The sequence below is a fragment of the Oryx dammah genome, unplaced genomic scaffold (assembly GCF_014754425.2).
Source record: "Oryx dammah isolate SB20612 unplaced genomic scaffold, SCBI_Odam_1.1 HiC_scaffold_17, whole genome shotgun sequence".
Taxonomy (NCBI): domain Eukaryota; kingdom Metazoa; phylum Chordata; class Mammalia; order Artiodactyla; family Bovidae; genus Oryx; species Oryx dammah.
The window spans coordinates 50,486,173-50,511,796 of NW_024070201.1; the positions used below are offsets into that span (position 1 = coordinate 50,486,173).

At 53.6% G+C, this 25,624-nt stretch overlaps 1 protein-coding gene across 5 annotated transcripts; it reads left to right on the plus strand.

Annotated features, from left to right (window-relative positions):
* The first annotated feature begins 1,871 nt into the window (after positions 1 to 1,871).
* On the plus strand, positions 1,872 to 22,745 carry P2RY2 (purinergic receptor P2Y2). 5 transcript variants are annotated; one of them, XM_040258789.1, is made up of 4 exons: positions 2,029 to 2,176; positions 10,267 to 10,542; positions 14,909 to 16,065; positions 17,834 to 22,745. In XM_040258789.1, the coding sequence occupies exon 3, from the start codon at positions 14,913 to 14,915 to the stop codon at positions 16,044 to 16,046; it is 1,134 nt and encodes a 377-aa protein (XP_040114723.1). In that variant the 5' UTR covers positions 2,029 to 2,176; positions 10,267 to 10,542; positions 14,909 to 14,912; the 3' UTR covers positions 16,047 to 16,065; positions 17,834 to 22,745. The 5 variants fall into 5 exon arrangements, with proteins under 5 accessions (XP_040114727.1, XP_040114726.1, XP_040114722.1 ...); XM_040258793.1 differs by lacking the exons at positions 2,029 to 2,176; positions 17,834 to 22,745 and adding an exon at positions 1,872 to 1,950 and having other exon boundaries at positions 10,449 to 10,542; positions 14,909 to 17,787; XM_040258792.1 differs by lacking the exons at positions 2,029 to 2,176; positions 17,834 to 22,745 and adding an exon at positions 1,898 to 1,950 and having other exon boundaries at positions 14,909 to 17,787.
* The last annotated feature ends 2,879 nt before the right edge of the window (positions 22,746 to 25,624 follow it).

Below are 25,624 nucleotides of genomic sequence, written 5' to 3' on the forward strand. Positions count from 1 at the left end.
AGAGGGATGGGGCTCCTTAGGCCATAAGTAGAGGAGACTTAGCTGGGGGATTTGGAACCTGGTGGACTTGATGATCTCCAAAGCCCAGTGAGGAGAGAGTCAGGGGAAGATATCAGGAGACCTTGACTTCCAGCCCGTCAACAGAAGGGCATCCTAACCCTTCACACCTAGGCCACTGGGGATGATGGGCAAAACCCTGAAACAAGAACCTCAGATGAGCCACTGAGAAAGGAATTATTACTGCCACTTTGCAGAAGAGGAAACTGAGGCTCAGAGAAGCTTTAAAGGAGATGAGGCAAGAAGGGGACCTGAGCTGGTTGTGGGGTTCGAGGGCAAATCCCTTTTGTCTGTGCCTCAGGCCCAAGTTACCTGTTGTGGTAGCTTAGACACCGCGGGTCTCAGGGATGCAGGTTTTTCTGCTGTAAAGTGAGCCAGTTGAACCAGAGCAGGAGCAGAGCCCTGGGCTGGCCACCCTCCAGTCAGCTGGAACCTGAGGCAGAGCCCTGGGTCCTCATACTGATACCAAAGGAATTTTTCTCTGGGCCAAAATAGCATTTACAGTAGGCATCTGATGGGCGAGGCAAGAAGAGGATTGGCTGAGGTCTCTAGTGTCCAGAAGGCTTTCCCCACAATGAGACCCCAAGGCCTGGACTCCTCAAGTAGGGGCCCCAGGGATTCCTAGCCCCTTAGAAGCTGCATGGATCCACTAGGACAATAGACGGAGGAGGCTGGACAAGGAGCCTTTGTGTCTCCTGGGTGAAGGTCCCTGGGGCACTGCTGAGGTGGCCCAGCCACACAGAGCTGTGTGTCCACCCTACTCCCACTCCTGGCAAGACTGCAGCCAGGCCCAGTCAGCTGATGTGGGACCTAGCAGGACCCAAGGTCCCAGGGCCCTGGGCAAGTTCCTTGGCCACAGAAACAGACGTTCTGTGCACTGGTCCAGACACTGACTGTCGAGAGCCCCACACAGAACAACACTGACTGGTGAAAGGGTGGCTGTGATCGCCTCTATTTCAGAGAAAAGGAGGCCCCAGAAGGGCTGGAATTGGATCAAGGTCTCCCAGAGTCAGGGCTGAAGCTGAGTCAGAACCTGCACTCTCCAAGCCTAGACCAGAATGAGAAGGGGGTGGTGGTCATTTTCATTCATTCATTCAAGCATTCCAACAAGTATTAAGCAACTCCTGGGGCCTCTGGGACAGACAGACTGTTCCTTGGTCTCCTGGAGCTCACAGTTCAGGAAAGGGATGGACGAGGGTCCCTGGCTACAGGAGCCATCCGAATGGGGTTGAGGGCAGAGAAGAGAGTAATGTGTGTGGCGGGAGTAGGCTGAAAAGGCAGCTCATGAGAAGTAGCTCAAGATGACAGACCAAAAAAAGCCTGTTCTTAAGGAATTTCTATTGACTCTTTCTGGCTGAGATTAAGCACAGAGAGAGCACAAGAGGCTCCCTTCACTCTCCTTGCCAGAACTGGAGGGTCAGGACGCTGAGCGCCCAGATTTCCTCCCCACGGGCAATGGGAGGCCAGTGCTCTGGCCAAGGTCCCTGAACAGGTTCTCTGGAAGCTCTGCGGTGGGCAGTGACAGCGGTCGCAGAGACACTGAACTTTGCAAAACTTGAGTAAAGTTTCTGAAAGCCTTTCATCATCCCAGTGAGGAAGGCCAGGGAGCCTCGGTCCCCAGGCGGTAGGTCAGTCGCCGCCCGTCCCTGCCCGGGCAGCGTCCTATGGCCCTGCAGTGTTCCCGAGCGAGGGGGTAGCGGAGTGTCTGTCCCTGGCAGGAGGTGGCGGCGGCAGTGCCTGGATCTGTCCGGAGTCCGGCCCGCCCCCGGCCTGACCCGGAGGGGTGGGGAGCTGGGCGGGGCGGGAGAGGCTCTCGGGCACGTGTGTCCCCGCGGTGGAGCGAGCACTTGGGAGCCAGGTCGGGGCACAGCGTGAGGACGAGCGTCCTGCGAGGTGAGGGTGGGCCGCCGGCAGGACCAGCGGGCGGAGAGAGGGCCGCGGGCGGGCTGGCCCGGGTGCGCGCGGGGTGGCGACTCGGCCGGCGCCGGGCAGGCAGAGCGGCGCGCGCGGCTGGCTGAGAAGGCACGGCTCCAAACCCCTGTGAGAGCTCTGGCGGGTCCGTGGTCAAGCTCGGGCTCCACCGGAGTTCGATCGCGGGGAATGTGGACGGATACCCCGGGTGAGTGCGCGTATTCGCAAAAGTGTGTGTGTCCCTGGGTGAGAGCGTGCGCCCCTGCGGAGTCGGGTAGCTGAACCTGTGGAACTTGTTTGTGTTCGTGCTCCGGTACGGGCGCCCCCGCAGCGTGGGACCTAAGCCAGAGACAGGCCAACCCTGGAGGTCCCGAGCCCCGTCTCTCCAGGGGCACCCTGGGTGGCAGCCTCGCCTGGGCATCGGCAAGACTGGGGCGGGGCGGGGCGGGGCGGGGCGGGGGCCGGGGGGTGGGTGGCGCGCGGAGCAGTGGCCTGGAAGGACAGTTAAGCCTCGGTCTGGGGACTTTTAATCTGGCGGGCTGCTGTAGGAAGGGTCAGCCTGGAGAAAGGCAGTGCCCTCTCTCACCTCCCTAAGGAGGGCTCCCAGTGTCAGGCTTAGGGTCCCCCAGGAGCCAGACCCAAGGGCCAGGCCCTGCTGCGGACCAGAAATGCCAGTTTGGGGTCTCTGGGGCTGATGGCAGCTGTTCCTTCCAGTACACACCCTCAGTTTCCCTGGGCTTACAGCCTGAAGTGCCCACTTTGTTTTGGATCTGGCTGGAATAATGGGAGCTTTTGAGGGCCAGGGTGGGGCCCAGATAAAGTCTCAGCTGTCTATTGGTGGAAATGATTGGGAAAGAGAGTCTTTGAGCAGACAAGGCCCCCTAAAAGCTCTCTGGAGACCCAGAGACCTTCCCTCCATCATGCCTTGTACACCATGTGACCCTGAGCAAGGCAGGTCCCTTCTTCGAGCCTCATCTGTAAAAGGGGAATAATAGTGATGTGGAACTTAAGGACTATAGAGGAGCTGTCGTGTGGGTCATGCTCAACACCAGTGTCCTCTTGGGCAGGCTCACTCTTTGAGGTTAGGAAGATCAGATCCTGAGGGATAACTTCCTGAAATTCAAATCCCAGTCATTTTGCTCCTTGGGCTAAACTTTCAGAGAACTTCCACTGGATCACATCTGAGCCCCTTGGCCTGGGAGTCAAGGTATCTGAGAGCTGGTCCTTGCCACCCTCTCCAGCCACCTCTCCTGCCTGACTTTCCATCCTCGTAAATGCATGTAATGTGCTGCAAATGCTAGTCACTTTCTTGCCTCTGGACCATTCCATAGTCCATGCTCACTGCCTGAAATGCCCTTCTACTCATCTTCCTCAGTTGGAGAACTACCCAGCTCAGATGCCCCCTCCTCTGTAAGCTGTCCTTATTTAGCCAGGTTGGATTGGAGCCTCTTCTGGGCCCTTGCGGTCTTAGAGCCCTAATTCTACCCTGAACTGTTAAGGTCTCTGTCTCCTGCTTCTCAGAACCCCTGGAGGGCAGGAACTGGATCTCACTCATTTTTATGCTGCCAGGATCCTGCACAGCACTGAGATGAACTGGGGGAGCAGCAGCAGCCCCTCAGCCCTGTCCCCTGTCCCCAGCATCCCCAGGGAAAGCCTGTCTACAGTGGAGCGCTACATCATTATAAAGAAGGGGAAACCAGTCAGGCCATTAGAATGGGTGGCACAGATTGTCCTAACAGTGTGTCCCGGGGCACTATAGGACTCAGGGTGTACAAGACGAAAACTTGGATTTCATCCTGAAGGCAAATAGGGAACCATGGAAGGTTTGTGAGCAGGGCATGGTCAGAACAGCATTAATAGACAGTATATGTTTTTCTCTTTCTGACTTATTTTATTCTGTATGACAGCCTCTAGGTCTGTCTGTCTATGCAAGTGACACTATTTTGTTCCTTTTTATGGCTGAGTAATATTCCATTGTATATATGTACCATGTCTTCTTCATCCATTCATCTATTGATGGACATAGGTTGCTTCCATGTTCTAGCCTCAATTTGTATATAGTGCTGCAATGAGCATTGGGGTGCATGTGTCTTTTTGAACTATGATTTTCTTTGAGTATATGCCCAGTAGTGGGAATGTGGGTCATATGGTAGTTCTATTTTTAGATTTTTAAAGAACCTCCATACTGTTCTCCATAGTGACTGTATTAATTTACATTCCCATCAACAGTGCAACAGAATTCCCTTTTCCCCACACCCTCTTCAGTATTTATTGTTTATAGATTTTTTTAAATGATGGTCATTCTGATAGGTGTGAGGTGATACCTAATTGTAGTTTTGATTCACAGTTTTCTAATGTCTGCTTAGTTCTTCCACCCATATTTTGATTGGGTTGTTTGGATTTAAAATATTGAGCTACATGAGCTGTTTGTATATTTTGGAGATTGATTGCTTGTCAGTTCCTTCATTTGCAAATATTTTCTCCCATTCTGTATGTTATCTTGTTTATGGTTTCCTTTGCTGTGCAAAAGCTTTTAAGTTGAATTAGGTCCCATTTGTTTATTTTCATTTTCACTTTCATTACTTTAGGAGATCGGTCAAAAAAGATCTTGCTGTAATTTATTTCAGAGTATTCTGCATTACATTTAATTCTTTAATCCATTTTTTGAGTTATTTTGTGTGTGTGTATGGAGTTTGGGAATGTTCTAATTTCATTCTTTTACATGTAGCTGTCGAGATTTCATAGTACCACTTATTGAAGAAACTGTCTTTTCTCCATTGTATATTCTTGCCTCCTTTGTCACAGATTAGGTGACCATAGGTGTGTGGGTTTATCTCTAGGCTTTCTCTCCTGTGTAAAGTGCAATGCTCAGGTGAGATGTGTGATATTCATAGACCTAAATGCATTGTGACAATACTAGAACATGAATGCAGTGGTGAGGGATGGTGCTGATTATTGGAATTTAAACTGTTGACTGCTTTCCTCTCCCTGTGCCCTCTCTGCAGAGACAACTTACCAGTAACATTTTATAAAAGTCCCTAATTTATCTTCCACCAACCCTGTGAAATATACTGGGTTCCATGATAGTTCAGTTGGTAAAGAATCCGCCTGCAATGCAGGAGACCTCGGTTCAGTTCCTGGGTCAGGAAAATCCTCTGGAGAAGGGATAGGCTACTCACTCCTCTATTCTTGGGCTTCCCTTGTGGTTCAGTTGGTAAAGAATCTGCCCACAATGCAGGAGACCTGGGTTCAATCCCTGGGTTGGGAAGATCACCTGGAGAAGGGAAAGAGTACCCACTCCAGTATTCTGGCCTGGAGAATTCCATGGACTGTATAGTCCATGGGGTTACAAAGAGCATGACTGAGCAAACTTTCATTTTAACCCTGTGAAGGAGAAATTATTACCCCCATTTTGAAGATGAGGAAATAGAGGCTCAGATAATACCTTGCCCAAGGTCATAAAGCCAAGGTGACAGCAGGGATTCCTGCCCACCTGCCCTAGCTTTTTCTTCCCCATTCAAGACAGAACCCCTATCTGGGTGAGGCCAGGTCCTCTACTTTTCAGGCTAAGGGAAGTTTGAATTCCTTCCTGAAAATATGTCTTTATTTCTTGCCTGTGGCCTGATGACCCAGCTGCTGCCAAGATAGTATCTGTTCAGGCTGTCCACAGGGCTGGAGAAACCTTGCTATTTGGGTGACAGGAGGTGGCGCTGCTCCTGATGGAATCTTTCTTCTTCCCAAACTTCCTTCTGTGAGTCTGTGTGGTGTGCCATTTTTAAAGTTTATTGTTTAAAATTTATTTGGCTGCTCCATACCTTAGTGGAGGCGTGCAGGATCTTGAGTTGTGTCACGCTGGCTCTAGTTCCCTGTGCGTGTGTGTGTTTTGTCACTCAGTCATGTCCGACTTTTTGCGACCCCATGAACTGTGACCTGCCAGTCTCCTCTGTCCACGGGATTTTCCAGGCAAGAATACTAGAGTGGATTGCCATTTCCTTCTCCAGGGGATCTTCTCCACCCAGAGATCGAACCCAGGTCTCCTGCATTGCAGGCAGATGCTTTACCATCTGAGCTACTAGGGAAGGCCAAGGATTAGTTCCCTGACCAGGGATCAAACCTGGGCCCCCTGCATTGGGAGCACGGGATCTTAGCCACTGGACCACTAAGGAAATCCCTGGTGCACCTTCTGACCCATATGTTCTGCTTAGGCTACTTTTGTGTCCTCAGGCCTGGCCTCTCCCAACTGTTGGGCCCTGATGCGGGGAGGTTGACTATGGGAGCCTTCCTCACCTCTGTATTCATCCTAGAGGTCAGTTGTAGGAGTAGGCCAGGCTGGGCCTGCTTTTTTTTTTTCTGTCCAGATCACTCAGCACAGGTTGGACACAGAGAAGGTGCCAGTGAGTGTTGGGGAAATGAATGATCAGAAGAAAGTAGGTGTATAATAGAAAAAGAAGATCTTGCTCCATGGAGAGATATAGTTGGTTCTTGAGCAGAGGGTTCCTGAGAGCTCTTATGTGTCAGTAATTCTCCCTGTTTGATCAATGAAGAACCTGAGACTCAGAGAGGGGAACTGACTTGACCAAGGCTGCACAGCATGGATGTTCCAAGTTGGAACCTGAACCCAGGGTTCTTGCCTCTTAAGTGTGGCTGGAGACCTTCAGGTGTGATGGATCAGGGTGGAGTCCAGGGCATTATGGTTCTGAGCTGATTCAGGTCAGCAGCATACCTCTGTAGCTCTGTACCAGGCTGGATTGTGTCGTCAGAGGTGGGCCAGCTGGTTTGGAGTCTTGCCCTGGAGGTTGTTTGGGGGGAACTTAACCCCGCATTGAAAATAATTCGAACACCAGACCTGGATAAGGCCCTTCCACGTAAGGAAGTAGTCTCAGTTTCCTTATCTGTAAGGCAGGAGAACCAGCTTGGCTGACCTCTGAGACCCACACACTCAGATGTTCTGAGCTCAACGCCAGTGGGTGGCCCCCACAGTCAGGATCCTGAGGACTCCCAAGAAGGAGAGAGACTCCAGAAGGGCCTCCAGAGACCCAGGGCCTCCAGAGGAGGCTGAGAGGCATCACACTGCAATAGGACCTGCTGATAACATCTGAGGTTACCCCTCAGCTGTTTCACCAGACCAGCCCCAGTGTTTGTGATGCAGAAAGCATACCAGGCAAAGCTGGGCACCTACAGGCCTTCAGCCCCAGGGAGGACATTTGGGAGAGAGTAGAGGATGACTCCAAAATTCCTCCTTGTCCTCCAACTCAGCCTTACCCTCTCTTTACCATCCCTCTGCCCCAAGCCACAAGGGTAACTGACAGTTTCCCAAAATACTACGGATCACCTGCCCCAGTTTTTGCTCTCTTTGCTCCTCTTCTCTCTTCACCCACCTAATTTCCTACCTATCTTCCAAAACAGGTGTCCTCTCCTCCAGGAAGCCTTCCCTGACCACATCCCCTTTCCATTAGGGGCCCTCATGTCTCCTTCAGCCCTGATCACCCTAAGATGTCATTGACTATTCCTGGATCTTCCCCTGTCCTCTCTCCTCCACCCTCAACCTTGACAGTGAGCTCAAGATCATGGAAGGGTCTGACCCACCTCATAGTCCCCAAGCGCCCACACAGACAGAGGTGCAGATACGGCAGCCTTTGTAAAGGGTGAGTGAGTGAATGGGTGTGGTGGGGTCTGAGTCTTGCTGGGGGTGCCTAGGTTGCTGTCCCTTCTGAGGATGGCCTTCAGTGTGAGAACCTTGATCTGTGGTCAGTCTGGCTGTCACCTTGCTACTCTGCCCATAATATCATGCGTTTCCTGCCCCTATTATCTTCTTAGAATACCCGCATCCTGCCCACCTTCTTCACCTGCTAAAATCATAACTCTTTTAATTATTTCACAAAATCTAAATCATCTCCTTTAGTTATCTTGACAAACTTATGAGGCACGTACTGTTCTTAGATTGCAAGGAAATTGAGAGTTAGGTTGTGGAGCTGAGGCTTGTCCGGGTCTCACGGCTGGGAATGGAAGAAATGGGACCTCGCCCTTGCCCAGTGCCCTCCACTGCCCCTCCGTGATTCTGGGTCCAGGGCTTTCCCTTCACAGCACCTCAGTTCCTGCAAAGGCAGGAGTTTCCAGAATGATGACAGGTCACTTTCCCCTGCTGGACTGGACAGGGCCAGCCAGGTGGGTGGCAAGCAGGCAATACATTCCAGAGCCACCCGAGTGGAGAAGCTGGAATGCTGTCCAGCCACCCTGAAAAATATGTAACCAGTTTGGGAACTGCCCCAGCCACTCTTCCTGGCTTTGGGCTCACTAGCCTGGGGCCACAGAGAGAAAGAGTGAGGCGGAGAGGAAGAGGTAGGTTGGGTGAGTGGTAGCGGCAGAGCCAGGTCCAGGGGGCAGGTAGTGAGTCTACGTGCCAGGCTTGCTCTGCCCCTGGCTTATCAGTGACCTTGGGTAAGATCTTGGGCTACCCTTTCGGGCCTTGTTGGTTTGTCTTTTTGTGGTTTGTTTGCTTTTAACAAACATGAGTACTGTAAAATGAGTACAGTAACATCATGGCTGCTTCACAGTGGGGAACTACCAGGAAGAGTAGATCTTGGGCCTTGCCAGTAAGACGTGTTCCCGCTGGTGGAGAACTAATCAGAACTAATTCCCTCACACTAAAAACCATGGGAGCTTCCTGGAAGAGAGGATCTAGGAGGCAGTGGTCATTTTACCCCCAAACTGGGTTTGACTCTTGGTAAGTGTCAAGTCAAAAGACACAACCAAGCCAAAGAGCAGGAGAAGGGGGCTTCCCTGGTGGTCCAGTAGTTAAGAATCTGCCTCCCGATGCAAGGGACACAAGTTCGATCCCTGGTTCTGAAAGATTCCACATGCTTTGGGGCAACTAAGTTTGTGTGCCACAACTATTGAGCCTGTGTGCTGCAACTACTGAAGAGTCTGTGTTCCGCAACCAAAGAAGCCACTGCAATGAGAAGCCTGCGCAGTGCAACAAAGAATAGCCCCACTCGCTGCAGCTGGAGAAAGCCTGCATGCAGCAACGAAGACCCAGCTCAACCAAAAATAAATAAATAACCAACCAGGCCAGAATGATCCCATGGGAGTTAAAGTGCGGACCTGAGGCTTGTCTGAGTCCCACAGCTGGGAGCTAGGAACTAGTCCCATAGCAGACCTAGTATCTCCCACCTGTCCAGAGAAAGCAAGATGTTCTACCTTAGTCTTTTCAGTGAAGGCATCTCCTTAGGAGAAGCCTGGGTGAGACCCTAGGTGGAGCAGATGAGAAGGTGAAGAACTGTTTCACCTTGTCACTAGACTCCCGACTACCAGCCGGCTGGCCCGTGTCAGCCTGAGACTCCTGGGCAAGGTGCACTGGGAAAATCGTGGTCCAAGGCCTTTCCCAGTGTCCCCTCCCCTTGCCCTATTCCTGTGGTTCCCCCATCTCCACCTCTCTCCACTTTCCCCACACTTGCATGGGCTTCCAGCTTGGGGGCCTGGCTTCAGCTGTCTCCTGGTCCCCCATTGCAGGGAAGTGAACCCAGGAGAAAAAGGAAAGGAATGTTCTCTTTCTCTGAGATGGGTCTGAGGTTCTGGTGGACACTGGGACCTGCCGACACAGAGGTATTCCTCCACCAGTCACCATCCCCTCACCGAAGCACCGTACCTGCTCTGTGGGAGGGGTCCCAAGCAAGACATACAACCAGGGCCAGAATCTTGACCCGGGTGTTGCTCTTGGCTCCGTCTCTGGCTGATTGTGAGCCCTTGGGCCCTAGTTTCCTCCTCTGTCAAATGGGAGTTTGGCAGAGGTGATTTCTAAAGGCTGTTCCAGGCTCTGGCTGTCTAACACTCTGTGTGTGTGAGAGAGACAGTGTGTGTGTGTACATCTGAATATGACTGTGTATCTAGGTGTGTCCGTGCCTGTGTGTGCCCATGTGTGTTTACCACACCTCTGGAGGAATGATTAGCGGTGGGATGAGGGAGGAAGGATATTCCAGATAGAGAGAGACTCAGCTTGAGGTGAACTGTGTTGGCCACAGTACCATTGAGTGCATACTGAGAAGCGAGGGTATTGAGTGTTTCCTGTTGTGGGGCTGAAGCACAAACAGGGACTGAGGGAGGGGGCACTGGAAGCTCAGCTCAGCTCTGTAGGATATGGGGGAGACCCTCCCCGGCAGAGCCATCCTCCAGTGAAAGGGGGTGCCTGGGAACACCTGTACACCATGTGAGCTAAAAGGGAACAGTTAAGGGGCAAGAGTGGGCAGAGGACACTCTTGCCTACCGGAACAAGCACTGCTGGTCACTTTCTGCCTCTTTCAGACCAGGGCTGGCACAGAGGAGGCAGCCCGGGGAAGGCTCATCCTAGCTGACTTCCTGTGACCCAGAGCCCCAGCTGTCTCCACCTTCCTGTCTCTGGAGCCCACGGCATTGCTTGCCCTGAGAAATGCTGGAAGCTGGGCGAGGCCCCAGGCTGGAGGACCTGTTTTTCCTGTTTCCCACAGAGCTCCCTGCAGCTCGGTCCAGGCGTGTGCATTCATGAGTGAGGAACCTGAGCTGGAGCTGAGCATCCTGACAGCAAGAGCAGGGGCTGGTCAGGTATGGGCACGAGAGGGTGGGGTCCGCTGGCTGGGAAGCTGGGAGGCTGGGGCAGGTAGGCTCGTGCATGTGTATACACTGACCTGGGGGTAAATCAAGGGGACTCATGCCCTGCTACCTCATCCCAAGCTGTGATGAATTCAGGCTTCAGAGCCAGACAGTCCTGGGTATCAAATCCAGTTTTTCCAATACTTGGCAGTGTGACCTTAAACAAGTAGCCTAACTTCTATGGCAGTATCTGCTGAGGAATGCGGTCAGGAATGAAATGAGGGTGCTGCAGGGGAAGCTGCTCAACCCAGACTTGGTCCCTACAAAGTGAAGAGGGTGGCAGTCCAGAATCAGGAGCTTCTGACCCCATGACCTGAGCCAGAGAGGTGTCAGATAGAGGAATGTAGCTTAGACAGCTGACCCATCTTCAGAATCCTTGGGTCCAGTTTCCTTCCCTCTGGCTCTTCCCTGATCTGTCCGGAGAAGGGCAGGGTTCTTGAAAAAAGAGCCATTCCAGGGGTCTGCCTGGGGCAGGAGCAGGCCCTCAGGTGGACTGGGCCCCTCGAGAGCTGGTGTGACCCCTGGCCACCTAGGGTCAGCAGCTGAGCAATCCTTCAGTGTCATTGTCCGCTGAAAGGAGACCAATATCATAAAGCTTAGCCTCCTCTGGGCTCCCATAGCCTCTTGTGGTTGCTTCACTCATTCCTTCGTTCTCTCATTCATGTCATGCCTGCTTTGGATCAGGCCTTTAGCTGGAGGACAGGGCCAGAGGAAAGAATCAGATAGGAGTTCCTGGAATGTGTTGGGATAGAGGGTGGAGACACCAATCCCCAGCAGGATGTATGGAATGCCCTGGGGGGTTAGTGATGCAGGGAAAGAGCCTTGGAGATAAGATGAGATTTGAGAAGAGTCTTGAGGGATGGGTGGAGTGTGAGTGGGTCAGGAAAGGCTTTCCAGACAGAAGGAACAGTGGCACACAAAGCCTGTCAGGGCTCTCACATGGCTCACGGCTCCCACCACACTCAGAGCGCTTGAGGTCAGGGCCAGCCAGAACCAGGCACAGAGGGGAAGCTGAGTGGTGCTGGACAAAGTTAGGTGGGAGCTGGTCCCGGGCCGCTGCGAGTGAGGCCCCAAGGGTATCAGGGCTCAGGAGGGGCAGTAGGAAGGGCCGAGGGAGAGGACTGAAGACTTGGCCTGCTCGGTAAGCAGAAGCCGGTCAGAGGGGTGGGGAGGGAAGCTGTACGCACAAGCTGGCGGGCCGGACTGTGGAGGGAGAGGGCAGGCGGGGTCAGTCTGGACAGGGTCTGTGATGATAGAGTCCCTCGCTGCCTTGGGAGGGTGGAGGCCAGGATGTCTTAAAACAGGTGGAAAGGGCAGCTCCCTTGGTTCATGAGAGACGTACTGAAGTTTCCACCCATGCATCAGTGTCAGAGACTCCACCGTGAGTAATTACCGAGGAACTCTGTAACCAGCTATGGATGTCGACATGAAGGGAAGATGAAGGCCCTGACCCTCGCTCTGAGGAGAGACCTGCCAGGCCTCAGCACTGGGGCAGGAGCAGAGCAGCGGTGTGGCGGTGGGGCTGGAGCGAGGGGGTGCCCTGAGCACGCCCAGTGGTCACAGCACCTAATTAGGGAAGTGTTGGCATCACAGTGCTACCAGGCCAGAGGATTCAGCCCCTGGGAGGTCTGACCCTCAGGAGGGCAGGAAATTCCTGATGTCACCTAGGGCTCTGTGGCAGAGCTGGACACCCCAAGCCAGTGTCCCCAGGGGGAGTGTGGCCCCTCCATAGATGCTCAGTCTCACACCTGGGCCTCCATGCTCCTTCTGCAGCTCCTGTGAGCTAGCAACCTCTGCTTACCTCTCAGTGCTTCAGATCTGGTGATCCCAGCCCATGACACCTCTTTGGAGCACCCCACACTTACCGTGTCTGACACTGAGTTCCCTCTCCTCCTGACCCCTGAACCTGAGGCGTCCTGGCCCCTCCTCCATCCAGACTCCCTCCTAAACAGCTCTCAGACCTCTCCCCTCATGAGGTCCCCAGGCCTGGCCCCAGCATGGGGTGTCACTGCCTTGGCCCACCACATTCACCTGCTCCACAACCTCCAGGCCTTCTGTTGCTCCTCTGCTCGTGGCCTGAGAGGGCTTCCCAAAGAGGTCAGGAGAAGGCCACGGCTGAGCTGAGCCTCAAAGCTCGTAACACACAGTGTGCCCACCGTGTGCCAAGCGTGGCTCCAAAGGTTTTAAACAAATTGCTCTCCTAACCCTCACAAGCAGGCCTGTGATGTAGCTTTTGTTGATCACCTCATTTGTCCCCTCACAGATGAGGGGACAAAGGCAGCCTGGGTCCAGAGGCCAGCTTCTTCCTAATCACTGGATTAGGATAGAGTTGTCATTTCAACAGATGGGGATGCCGAACATGAAGGGATTCCAGTCTGAAGGAGTAACATGAAGCATGGCTGAGGGGAAACGTGTTAGGTGCATTCAGGAAACGGCAGGTCACAGGGGATGCGGATGGTGACAGAAGCTGGGTTGTACAAACCGCTGGTACTAGCCTGAGGAGCTGGGTTTTCTCCTGAGATCAGATAGGAGCCACAGCGGGTTTCCAGCAGAGGAATGACTTTCTCTTTTCCAAAGATCCCTCTGGATGGAGGGGACTGAGGCTGGAGACAGGGAGACCGATACAGGGGCTCTAGCAGCAAGGGTGGAGGTGACGCGGCTGCAAGGAGCTGGGTGGGATGCAGGAAATGCTTTAATGCTGGTTCCTGAGTCAAGAGGGGTCCTAGCAGTTTGGCCCTGCCAGTGGCCCCTGATCTCATACGTACCTTCTCATCCTGTATCTCCCCTGGCTCCTTGGGGAGGAACCTGTGTCCGTGGGAGCAAGGTCATGAGGGCAGGCTTCCTGTCTCCTAGTTGCATCTTTGCTGACAGTAAGCAGGCAGGGAAGATAGAGGAGGGAGGGTTTTGGGGAAAGAAGGGAGCTGAAGAGCCAATTGTCCCTCAGCCACCCTGATCTCAACTTCATGGGCCCTGAGCTGCTTTTGGGAGGCCTGGCTGGGCAGGAATCTCAGCATCTAAGGGAATGGATGTCATTGGCCCCACAGAATCTCTGAGTCCCAGCCTCTCAGGATCCTGGAGTTCCAAAATAGGAGGGATTACACAGGCCCAGATTCTCAGGGTGAGGAGGACTCACACATCATCTGCCTTCTGTGTCCTCCCAGACACACCCACACACAGGGCACAAGCCCTCTGCACTCACTAGGGAGCCACCTGCACAGCCCCATAATCAGGGAGTTCTTCTCTGACTCCCAGCCTGCCTTCTGAGACTTTTGGGCACATCTTTGCCCTCCAGACTGGGATAGTCTGAGAGAGCTCTTCTTGGTCACATTGGAGAGATGGGGGGAGGAGTAAGGTCGCATCCTGGTCTCCAGGTGCTCTCTGTCTGGGTGAGGCGCCATAGCTGCATTATATGCTCACTGGGAACCAGGAGAAGGTCGAGGTGGTGGTGATGTGTGGAGAGAAGCAGGGCAGGCCTGGAGGAAGCTAAGTTGGCCTCACAGAAGTTCCCCATTACCCTTATTCCCATCTCCACCCCAGACTTGCCGGCAATCTTTAGGAAGGTCACTGCTCCATCTGGTGGCCTCAGAGGCCAGGGAACAGGACTGCTGTTTACAGATGCAGAAAGTACCAGAATACAGGAGTCCCTAAAAAATATTTGCTGAAGAGGTGACTGAATAACTAAAGAGAGAGACCCTTACAAAACTCCCTCAAATGCCAAAATACTAGGCACAGGGCCAGAGCCTCCCAGAGAGCAGAAAGACAGGCCAAATAAAAGAACTTCCTAATGCCTCCAGAAAGGTATGAGCTGCCCTAGGCAGACTCCTAGATCTGGAACTCTATTCCTGAGGTTCTCAAACACCAAATTAAAAAAAAAATTTTTTTTAAGGCAACATGCTAAGTATTTTAGGCTTTGAGGAATATATGGTCTTTGCCACAACTATTCAGTACTGCAGAAACAGATGGTCATGACTGTGTTCCAATAAAGCTTTATTTACAAAAACAGACTGGTGGGCTGGATTTGTCCCTCAGTTCGCCTACCCGTTTTAAATTGTTAGAATTTTATGATCCTGACATTCATGGATCTCATTAAGGTCCCAGGGTTCCAAGGTTCTGGGCCCTCTGTGTCCACAGAGAGGGGCAGATCAGATGCAAGAAAAGCCTTGAATGTGGTTGGGCAGATCCTAACGGAGGTGTCTGTAGTCACTTGGGGTCCCTCATGGCCTGAGTCAGGCGGGTGTGTCAGGCCTCCCTGCCGGGTCCCCGGCCGTCCATGACCCTGATGGTTGTTCTCTCCACCCCCACCCCTGCTTCCCTTCAGGGCCATGGCCATAGGCCCGGACACCTGGAACAGCACCACCAATGGCACATGGGATGGGGATGAGCTGGACTACAAGTGCCGCTTCAACGAGAGCTTCAAGTACGTGCTGCTGCCCGTGTCCTACAGCGTGGTGTGCCTGCTCGGGCTGTGTCTGAACGCCGCAGCGCTCTACATCTTCCTATGCCGCCTCAAGACCTGGAACGCCTCCACCACGTACATGTTCCACCTGGCCGTGTCGGATGCGCTGTACGCCGCCTCCCTGCCCCTGCTGGTCTACTACTACGCCCAAGGCGACCACTGGCCCTTCAGTGCCGTGCTCTGCAAGCTGGTGCGCTTCCTCTTCTACACCAACCTTTACTGCAGTATCCTGTTCCTCACGTGCATCAGCGTGCACCGGTGCCTGGGCGTCCTGCGTCCGCTGCACTCGCTGCGCTGGGGCCGAGCCCGCTACGCCCGCCGGGTGGCGTTCGCCGTGTGGGTGCTGGTGCTGTCCTGCCAGGCCCCTGTGCTGTACTTCGTCACCACGAGCACCCGAGGCGACCGCATCATCTGCCATGACACCTCGGCACCCGAGCTCTTCGGCCACTTCGTGGCCTACAGCTCCGTCATGCTGAGCCTGCTCTTCGCGGTGCCCTTCGCCGTCATCCTGGTCTGTTACGTACTCATGGCTCGGCGGCTGCTAAAGCCGGCCTACGGGACCACCGGCGGCCTGCCACGGGCCAAGCGCAAGTCCGTGCGCACCATCGCCATTGTGCTGACTGTCTTCGTCCTCTGCTTCCTGCCTTTCCACGTCACCCGCACCCTCTACTACTCCTTCCGCTCGCTGGACCTCAGCTGCCGCACCCTCGACGCCATCAACTTGGCTTACAAGGTCACCCGGCCCCTGGCCAGCGCCAACAGTTGCCTTGACCCCGTGCTCTACTTCCTGGCTGGGCAGAGGCTCGTGCGCTTTGCCCGGGATGCCAAGCCACCCACAGACCCCACCCCTCCCACCCAGGCTCGCCACCGGCTGGGCCTGCACAGGTCCTACGGAGCTGACGCTGACAGGACAGAAGACTCGGCCAGCCGTGAGAACTCCAGGGGGACAGAGTCCTCGCTGGCTGGTAGTGGCGCTGACACTAAGGACATATGGCTGTAGGAGCTGAACCCCCGTTCAAGTTTACATGAGGTGGGGCTGTAGACTTGTTCAAACGGGACAGTCTCCCCACATGTGGACCATCAGCGACTCGGGCAGGATGGTCAAGGGAGATGTGACGCCAGTGCTGTCATCTGAGCGGGACTCAGCCTGTTCTCTGTGGTCCAGAGAGCGTGGCGGTCCCCACACCCTTAGTCACCATTTGTATGTGTGGGGTAGGGAGTAAGATCTTAAGAAGGGAGTTCAGGGACAATGCCAGCCCTGGCCTGACTCCCACATAAATACCTGGCTGTGCCTGCCAGGGTCCCCAGGCTGGGCTCCAGCCTAATCAAGTCAAATGGAGAAACAGGCCCAGAGAGGAAAGCGACTTCCCGAGGTCACACAGCCAAGCCTGGGCCTGAGCTGCCTGGGAGGGGTGGGGTTGCAAGTTGACCAGAGGACCCTGGTAAGGGGTAAGGGCTGAGCCAGCGGTTCCCACGATGAGTCGGAGTGGTCTGAGTGCCACCGTGGGCTTGGCTTTGAGGAGTACCCTCAGTCCAAGGGAGGTATGTCTGGAAACTGATGTCATAAATCCACCATAAACAGTTTATGGTGACATAAACTGATGTCTTCTGGAAGCTGGGACTGATACTAAAGGTATTGTTACTGCTGAGCCAGGCCCCGTTGTATAGTTGAAGCATGGGGTTACAGCCTGGGAAGCTCTCGCTGTGCACACTGCTGTCCTTTCTCCAACCTGCTCTTTTCTGCTGCCTGGCTTCCCACCAGCTGCCTTAGAGGTGGTCTCATATGAGGAATAGCCTCCTCTACTCTAAAGTTAACTGACTTTTCTGCCTGGTTTTGCTGGCTGCAGAGGGTCCCAGTCCTTAGGGTCCCACCAGTTTAGGATTCAATGACAGTAACCATTAAGTGCTGATCAATGTTAAACCATTTAACTGACTGTCCAGAGAGGGTGGGGGGAATCCCTGATTTGTAAACACTGCTAATAGCTGTGGTACAAATAATCCTACCAGGGCCAGCTTCAGACTGCCAGTGGGATGTCAGCCTCCTTGCAAAATGTCTGAAAATTTAGCAGTTGGCTCTTGTGAGCAGGTACAAGTTTCTCTAGCACACCGCTGGATAACATGAATGGTTGGGGCTGTGGACTGTGCGTCAGGGAAAGCCTCCTGGAGTGGCAGGACTTCCGAGAAGAACACTTCATCAGAGAAGAACATGAAAGTGCAGGTGCCAGCTAGCTCCAGCCTTTGGGCAGGAATAGGAGAAGGAAATGGCACCCCACTCCAGTATTCCTGCCTGGAAAAATCCCGTGGACGGAGGAGCCTGGTAGGCTACAGTCCATGGGGTTGCAAAGAGTCGGACATGACTGAGCGACTTCACTTTCACTTTCACTTTCAAGGCAAAACTGACCTCACTTTTAACTTCAAGAATAAGGATTATCTCTCTCCCTCTGGGAAAGCCCTTCCCTGATGGGCCCACTCTGCCTGGTTTCCCCACTCCACCTCCACCTACCTCCAGTGACTTCTCCACCCTTCCCACTCTGCCTCGTCAAAACGGCACCCTCAGGGTTGCCCTATTTAGGGTCTAGGTCCAGGGCTCCCCCTGTGACAGGGACCTGTCATGAGTCATGAACCAGACCATTAGTCTGCGTTGTGTAATGTGGGTGACTTGCCCAAAGTAGTGTGGAATGCTCACCTCCTGGATTCTAGGTTCTATCCTTCTGTTAATATAGCTGGGATCCATATGATTATCTTTGTGATGATCTCTTAGAGTCTGTCCTTGAACTTTTCTTACAGGCCTGAGTTTCCTACCAGCTGCTGCTCAGGCTGAACCCCATCTCAGTTTATAAGGAGCCCTTACCCAGCTCTACTGACCAGGAGTGTTGACGCTGAGCTCTGACTCCCTCAGCTCTGCTCAGACCCAGAGGCAGGGAGTTATATGTCATGACTTTGGGGGCCCTTGAATGTCCATCTGCAGTTGGGGATGGGACTGTGTCCCATGGGCCCAAGTTCCCCTGGTCCCCACTCCTTTCATGTCCTGCCCACTTACCCCTCCAGCAGCTGTCCTGAGAGCCCGAGAACTGAGGACTCAGCCTCCACAGCACATGGAGACCACACTATGGCCTAGCCTCAGGAAGCCTTCCTTGAAACCAGTGCCTGGAGATGTCTAAGGACACAGGATCTACAGGACAGGAGGAGTTTACTCACCATCCAATCCTGTGGCCAACACTGGTGGGGGTGGGGAATGGAGACCCTAAGAGAACCATGGACAGGCCCAGGGCCCCATCTCTGGACCCTGGTCAGACTGCCTGGCCCCTTGTTGTGGACATTGGGCCTTGCTGCTCAGTGGGCAGGCCACCCTCCTTGAGGGTGGGTTCCCGACCCTGTTACCTTATACTATTTTCAGGCAAAGTAAGAGCAGAATTTTCCACTCCTGGCCCCAGACCATTGTCCAGCAGTGACGTGGAGGGACCTGTCTGCCCTCAAAATATCTCCTCTTTCTCTGAGGGCCTCCCTGCCCTTTCCTCACCTCCTCAGCCTGACATCATTTCCTGGGGCTGTTGACTCCGGAAGGCCACTCTGACAGGGCGCAGCCCCTGATGGACCCTGGGGACTATCAACTCAGCTACAGACTTAAGGCCAGAGAGGGGCGGGGCCTTGCCCAAGGTCACCTGGCAGGTCAGCGTGGCGCCTGGATGTGCGCCAGGGGCTTAGACCGCCCTGGCTGCTCCGTTCCCGCTCCCCTCGGTGCAGGTCAGTGCCTCTGTGGGAATCCTGCCGTCACCCCTACCACCCCAGCTCTTCCCGCCTCTGACGGAGCTAGGGAGCTAAAGCCAGGGACTTGGGGCACTGGGGTGGTGGGGGAACAGCTGGGAGGAGGAAACACCTGCTGACAGGCCAGCAGCAGCTCAGCTCAGGGAGCTCCATGCAGCAGGGGCAGGGGCCCTGGCACATAGAGGTCTCTTCTCTGGTTGGCAGTTGACCTGGGGCCTGGGAGGGACACTCTGACCCTCCAAAGGCTAGGAAAGGTCCTGGGTAACATGCCCTCCAGACACAACTACTCCAATCTTGGCAGGTCAGGCCACCAAAGCTACCTCTTTACCATCACCCTTGTCATGGAAGATTTAGGTGGATGTAAGAGTCAGGCACCTAAGGAAGGGAAACGAGGTATTGACCTAAGTCCCAGGCACCAGGCAGGGCCCTCTTACATCCATTGTAATATTTCTTCACCACTACCATGTGAGATAGACAGTATTATTCCCATTTAGCAAATGAGGGAGCAGGCTCTGAGAGAGAAGGACTTGCTCCAGGTTATACAGGCAGTAAACGGGGAGTCAAGACTGAGTTCATGTCCATCTGACGCCCTGAGGAGTTGCCTTTCCAGTGTCCCCTGCCACTTGCAGTCCCTGGAGGGCAGGAGAGTTTGTAAACAACCCTTCAACCTTCATGTGATTCAGGATGAGAGAGGCGCTCCAGTGAGGATGAGGTGAAGAGCACCAATTCTCGGCCCAGACCACCTGCATTTGAGTGTCTCCACTTTTCTTCAGCTGTGGCATCTTGGGCAAATCACTGAATCTTGCAGCCCCTCTGTTTTCTCATTTCCAGAAGGAGACACTACCTCCCATGTAGGGCTTTGGGAGGCCTGAATCAATACAGGCCTGAATCAATACACATGCACTGAGATCAGAGGCTGGAACATAAGCATTTACACGTTGGGCACTGTGCCACGGGGATATGGAGGCAAACCAGCTGGCCCCTGCCCTTGTGGAGTTCACATAATTTAATATATAACCACACTGGGATAAGTGATTTGAAGGAAAGGACTGTGTGTCCGGCCAGTGAACAATAGGGTGTCCCCTGTGGGCGAGGCTTCCTCAGGATGTGGGGGAAGGGAGCAGGCCATCCTGGGTTGAGGGTGGGACCACCCTCTGCCCTGCCTTGCACTGGGTGGCACTCAGGCTTGTGAGCTCGTGTGTGTTTACAGAACCTTGTCCGGGTGATGGGCTGTGGAAGAGCTTTAGGGAGAAGTGACAATGGGAAGGGGATGAACAGGATGCCCTTGGTCTTCCAGAGGGCTCCCACCCTCGGGCAGCAAGACTTGGCCCTTTCTTCCTGACTGGTGGTCCCCACCAGGGCACTGCAGCCACTCCTTGGTTTATCCAAGAGTCAGAGACCCAGGGCTGGAGGACCAACCTGGAGCTGGGCCAGAGCAGGCAACGGACGGCCAGTTTTTGCTGTGTGACCTGAGTCCATGTGCCTGCCCTCTCTGGGTCACTCTGTAGAGGCTGGAGACCTTGCCTCCCACACACCAGTTCTCCCTAACTTAGGGCATCAGCAGCCTAGATTTTTCATCAAAGACAGAGCTAACAGCTGCTCCCCCAGGCACTGCTAGGACCCATGAGCCATCAGTTCTGAGAACTAGAGTGGGGCAGTGGGTCTCCCCTGGCATCAAGTGAGCAGAAAGATGAAGTGACTCCACTGGTACCACAGCTGAATGTCAGACGCTTCTGCCTTCTGTGGGGTGAGGCTGGAGCTTGGCCAGGAGTGACTGGGGTGACAGGTGAGGGATGCATTTGCCTTCCCCATGGGTATGTGCTTGAGGTGGAGGGTGTGAGGGTGAAGGAAATGAGCCCCAGAAACCAAACTCATCCTCCTCTGCTCTGCTGGGCCATGTGACATGGTAAATCCCCCTTTCCTCTCTGGATCTCAGTTTCCAATTTCCCCATATGCAATGACCTTGGCTCTGCCCATCCACCCCTCAGTGGCCCCAGCCTCTTCAAAAGGCTTGCCCTTGTCTTGGCTCCAAGTCAACCAGGTGTCCAGTCCCAGCCCCATCTCAGCCAGGAACAATGGACCAGACCACGCCAACTCCCAGGGGCTCACCCATGACTATTTTCAGCCCTTGAAGTCAGAAAAGGATTTTTCATTCCCAGCACAATGGCTGCCCTATACCATTGTCCGGCAGTGACCAGGGCATCTGTCTGCCCCAAAATATCTCCCCTGCATCTACCCTCTGGGCCTTCCTGCCCTGCTCCTCACCTTTCAAACTTGACATCACTTCCTGGGGCTGTTCCTCCTAAACACCACTGAGAAACAGCATGTGAGTCTCTTGGGAGACATGACCAATTAGAATCAGTTTTTCCTCTTAACAGGGACCCCCAGGGATTATTTGGCTGCATGGAGGGACTGGAGACCCAGAGAGGGCTGTGCCTTGCCCGAGGCCAAGCAGTGATTAGTGTGGAGACTAAACATGAGACCAGGGCTCTAGGGCTCCTTCTGCTGCCTTAGCTGCCTTCATCAGTGCTGGTCTGTACCGACTGGGAGGATCACTCACCTTGGAAGGCCTGGGGCAGGCATCCTGGGGAGAAGCCTGAGTGGTGTGGGTGGGAGGGAGGGGTATCTTGGCTTCTGACCTGGGAGCTCCCCATTCACTCTTCAGGGAAAGGAAGAGGTCGGGGGACACAGGGAAGCTGAGGCAGGAAGAGCAGGGTTCTAGCCCAGTTCAGCCTCCATCAGCTCTGTGGTTGCAAACTCAGTTTCTTCATCTGTAAAATGGAACTGATCATACTGCCTTTCCAAGTTTAGTGAACAGTGAGTGTGCGGTAAGGCACAAACACGCAACTTTTACTTTCCTCTCATCGATGCTCTCTGCTCAGTAATGTCTAATTTCCCTTTCCATCCATGAACTGCATATTTGGCAAACTCCAAAACTTTGAGTCACTCTTGGGTAACAACTAAAGTTCAGTCCAGTTTAAAGTTCTAGTTGCCTTCTGAATTTACTGCTCCCTCCTCCTCTCCCCCAGTGCTGGCAGGACCCTGCTCCCCATCCTTGGGGTGCCCCTCTCCTCCGGGTGTGGGGCAAGGTGAGGCGGAAAGGGGCCAGTGGGTCATCTCCAGGACTGCCCCAGCCCTCTATTGCTGTCCTTGCTTCCCTGGCCCTGACAACCTGACATCAGTGCCGCTCTGCACAGAGACTCCCCACAAACACCAGACCACACATTGTTTTGCCAGACTCCTTTTAAAAACTATTTATTTACTTAAATTGGAGAATAATTACTTTACAATGTTGTGATGGCTTTTGCCATACATCAACATGAATCGGCCATAGGTACACATGTGTCCCCCACCCTGAACGCCCTTCTAACTCCCTCCCCACCCCATCCCTCCAGGTTGTCTCAGAGCACTGGCCCTGGGTCCCCTGCCTCATGCATTGACTCGCACTGCAGACCACACTTTTGTAAGAGTCTCTTCATTCAACTATCCCAGAGTGACCAATTTGTGCCCCATTTTCCTGCTGGAAGTCTGAACTGATACACCCCAGACTCCCTCAGTGATTTTCCTAGAGCATCTTTCACCTGGCCTGGGGGTGGGAAGGCCCTTGTCCAGCCCCCTCCCCACTCCCACTCTGTTGTGAATTCACAACTGCAGAGATGTCAGGTGTTGAGCTTGTAGAGTCAAGAAAGGAGGTGGTAGGGAGCTGGGGTAGTAACCTGAAAAGGTATCTAACCCCAGTTGTTTCTAGGTTTCTTTAGTAGGTGGATATTCTACCCCTCTGTATCCTCAGATTTATGTCCTGGAGCCAAATTCCAAATCAGCAGCCACATGAAAAGTCCCACTTCATTGTGGGATTAAGCTGTTAGACCAGCCTTTGTGACCAAATCAATTGCACAATGTGGGGGAGGAAATTAAAAGTCATCAGACAGCCTGTGCTAGTGTGTGTGTGTTCACATCTGTGTTGAGGGAGAAGGCTGAGGGGGAGGAGCAGTCCCGGCAGGTACCACGTAGATCCCTGGAGTAGAAAGGCCACAGGTGGATGGCCAACCTGTGGGAGAAAGAGGAGGACCAGGAGGGGCTGCCAGGAGGTCAGAGTAGAACCAGGGCATGGAAGTAGACCGGCCTGGGCATGGCAGAAAAGATGGGAGCGGCAGAGGACCCAGCTGCCAGCTCTGTGGATCCCCTTTCCTTCAGTTTCCCTCCTCCCTCACTCTCCAATTCCCTCCGCCTTTTTCTCCACGTTCCTGGTGTTCCTGGAAGGAAAGGAAAGCAAATGGAGCTGTGCAGAGCTTCAGACCTATCCCTTCAATCTGAGTATTGGCTCAGCTCCCTTGCCTGGCTGTGCTTAGTCCCCTCTGGGTCTTGAGTCCATGGCTGCTGCCCTGCTGCCCCCTGGTGGCCAGAGATGGCAGCAGCAGCAGAAAGGCAGCTTGAGGTCCAGACCCTCACCAGTGGAGTGAAGAGAAGGAAATGACCCTCTTGGGGGCAACCAGGTTGCTGGGGTGTGTAAGATAGAGATAGGACTGAGAACTGAAACTGGGAACACAGTTTACAAAGCATCCTGACTTACAAAACAGGTAACCGTTTCTGACCAAGCTGTGATGTCCATCTCAGATTAAACTCACACTTGTAAACACCCATGGATTTATTTAGAGTAGCAGTCCCCAACCTTTTTGCCACCAGGGACTGGTTTCATGGAAGACAATTTTCCATGGACCAGGAGTGGAGGATGGTTTTGGGATGATTCAAGTGCACTAAATTTATTGTGCTCTTTATTTCTATTATTATTACATTGGCTCCACCTCAGATCATCAGTAAATCCTGGAGGTTGGGGACTTCTAATTTAGACCCACATGTTCCAAGAGAAAACCACAAACTGATTTAATAGTAATTCTCCTGTATTCTTAACATAGGATCTCCCACTGTTCCAGCAACTTCCTGTTTTGAAAATTCTGACCAGTCTCTGCCAAAGACCCCTCTTTGACTCACTTCAGCCCCCACAACCTTATAAACACCGCTTCCTTAACTCTTCCCCTTGGAGACACCCCACAGAATCCCCTGATAGGAAGTCTTTGCTCCACAGTAATAAGCCAAGTTTTGTTGGCTCCAGGTGTGTTCCTGATGGTGCGGACTGATCAGCAATGACAAAAGGTTGCTGCCGTTGTGGGTGAGTTTCAGCTCTTCATTGCAGGTGACATTTCAGCTCTCCATTCCAGCCCACCCACTCCCATGGGCTCACAGGGACTCCCCACTGTCTCGATGTTCAATCCTGCCGATTATGCCAGTTGTCTCGTTGTATCTCACTGTTCACTGAACCAGGGTAAGCAAGGCATGAGCTAGGAAGAAGCTGGAAGATGATGCGAGGAGCTGTAGGAACTGCAGACATTCTTTATTCACCATGGCAAAGGAGATGTGCTTTATCTTCTAATGGCAAACACAGCAGCAACAACGACTACCTAACTCAATGCATCTGAACTTGACTAGACCACAAAGGCAGTTCAGGTGGTGCTTATATAGGACATAGTGCACATGCAGTTACATAATCATTATTTGCAAAACGTGGGGCAAGAGGCCGTGGGGCGAGAGAGCCTGACCACTGCCGTCCTGGCTAATTTGCTCTTTCCTTACACCCACCTAGAGCCCCACAGCCCCTAGTGGATCCATCATGCTGCACTCTGGCACCAGGACAAAGCTCAGCACTGTGGGGTATTTTATCCCCTCAGAAAGGCTTATGACTGGCTGATGGTTTTGTAAAGGGAAGAATGAGGGGCAGGGACTTCCCTGGTGGTCCAGTGGTTAAAACTTTCCCTTCCAATGCAGTGGGTATGAGTTTGATCCCTGGTTGGGGAGCTAAGATTCCACATGCCTTGCAGCCAAAAAAAAAAAACAAAACAAAACATAAAACAGAAGCAATATTGTAACAAATTCAATAAAGACTGGGGGGAAAAATGGCCCTCATTAAGAGAAAAAACAAACTTTGAAAAAAAAAAAAAGAGAGGCAGACACTGCTGCTCCATCCTCAGTGCCCCCTGAGGCCCAGTGTCCCAGCATGGGGTTTCAAAGGCGCTCACTTGGCCCTCATTTGTTCTGCCAGGAGCTGGGATCCCCAAGGACAACTCTGTGATGTCCTCTGGTCATGGTTATCCCTTTGACCTTCTACTTACCTTTAGGGAGGCCCCAGATGGTGTCCCTACCTTCACTGGCTGCCAGGAAGACACCCAAACCCTGGGTCTGAGGACACAGCTGAGTGTTGGGGAGCAGGGCTAGAGAGGCCCTCCCCAAGGCTTGCAGAACTGGGCGGGGGCACTTAGGCCTTGAGAGCCAGCACCCTGCCCCCCAATCTGGTCTGGGAGCTCTTCTGAAGGGAAGCCAGAATCTTCTCCCCACTCTGAAGCTGGGGCCTCTGAAAGGATCTGTCCCCCAACAGGGGTCCCCTCTGCACCTCCTTCACACCCCAACATCATTTGCTTCCTCCTCCACCTCCAGAGATGGAGAGGTGACGCCCTCCTAGACAACCCTTGTCCCTGGAGGAGAGCCTCCTCCCAGGAACCCTGTCTCCCCAGCTTGGCCATAAGGGCACATGGCACACCTATTCGCAGCCCAGAGCAGCCACGGAGGGTGTACCCATGACCCCAAGCTGGCTCTTCTCCAGCCTGGCACCCCCAGCTCCCTTCCCTGTCCTGTTCCAGGCCTCCACCCCCACCCAAAGCCCTGGCTCCTCTGTAGGCCCCCCAGAAGTCCTTGCCTCCTCATGAGGCAGCCTCCACAACTGGACTCCATCCCTTGGGAGATGTGACTGAGCTCAGCTGCCTC

Excerpts from the sequence above, each read along its gene's own strand:
- P2RY2 (XM_040258793.1), top strand. The coding sequence starts at position 14,913 with ATGGCCATAGGCCCGGACACCTGGAACAGCACCACCAATGGCACATGG.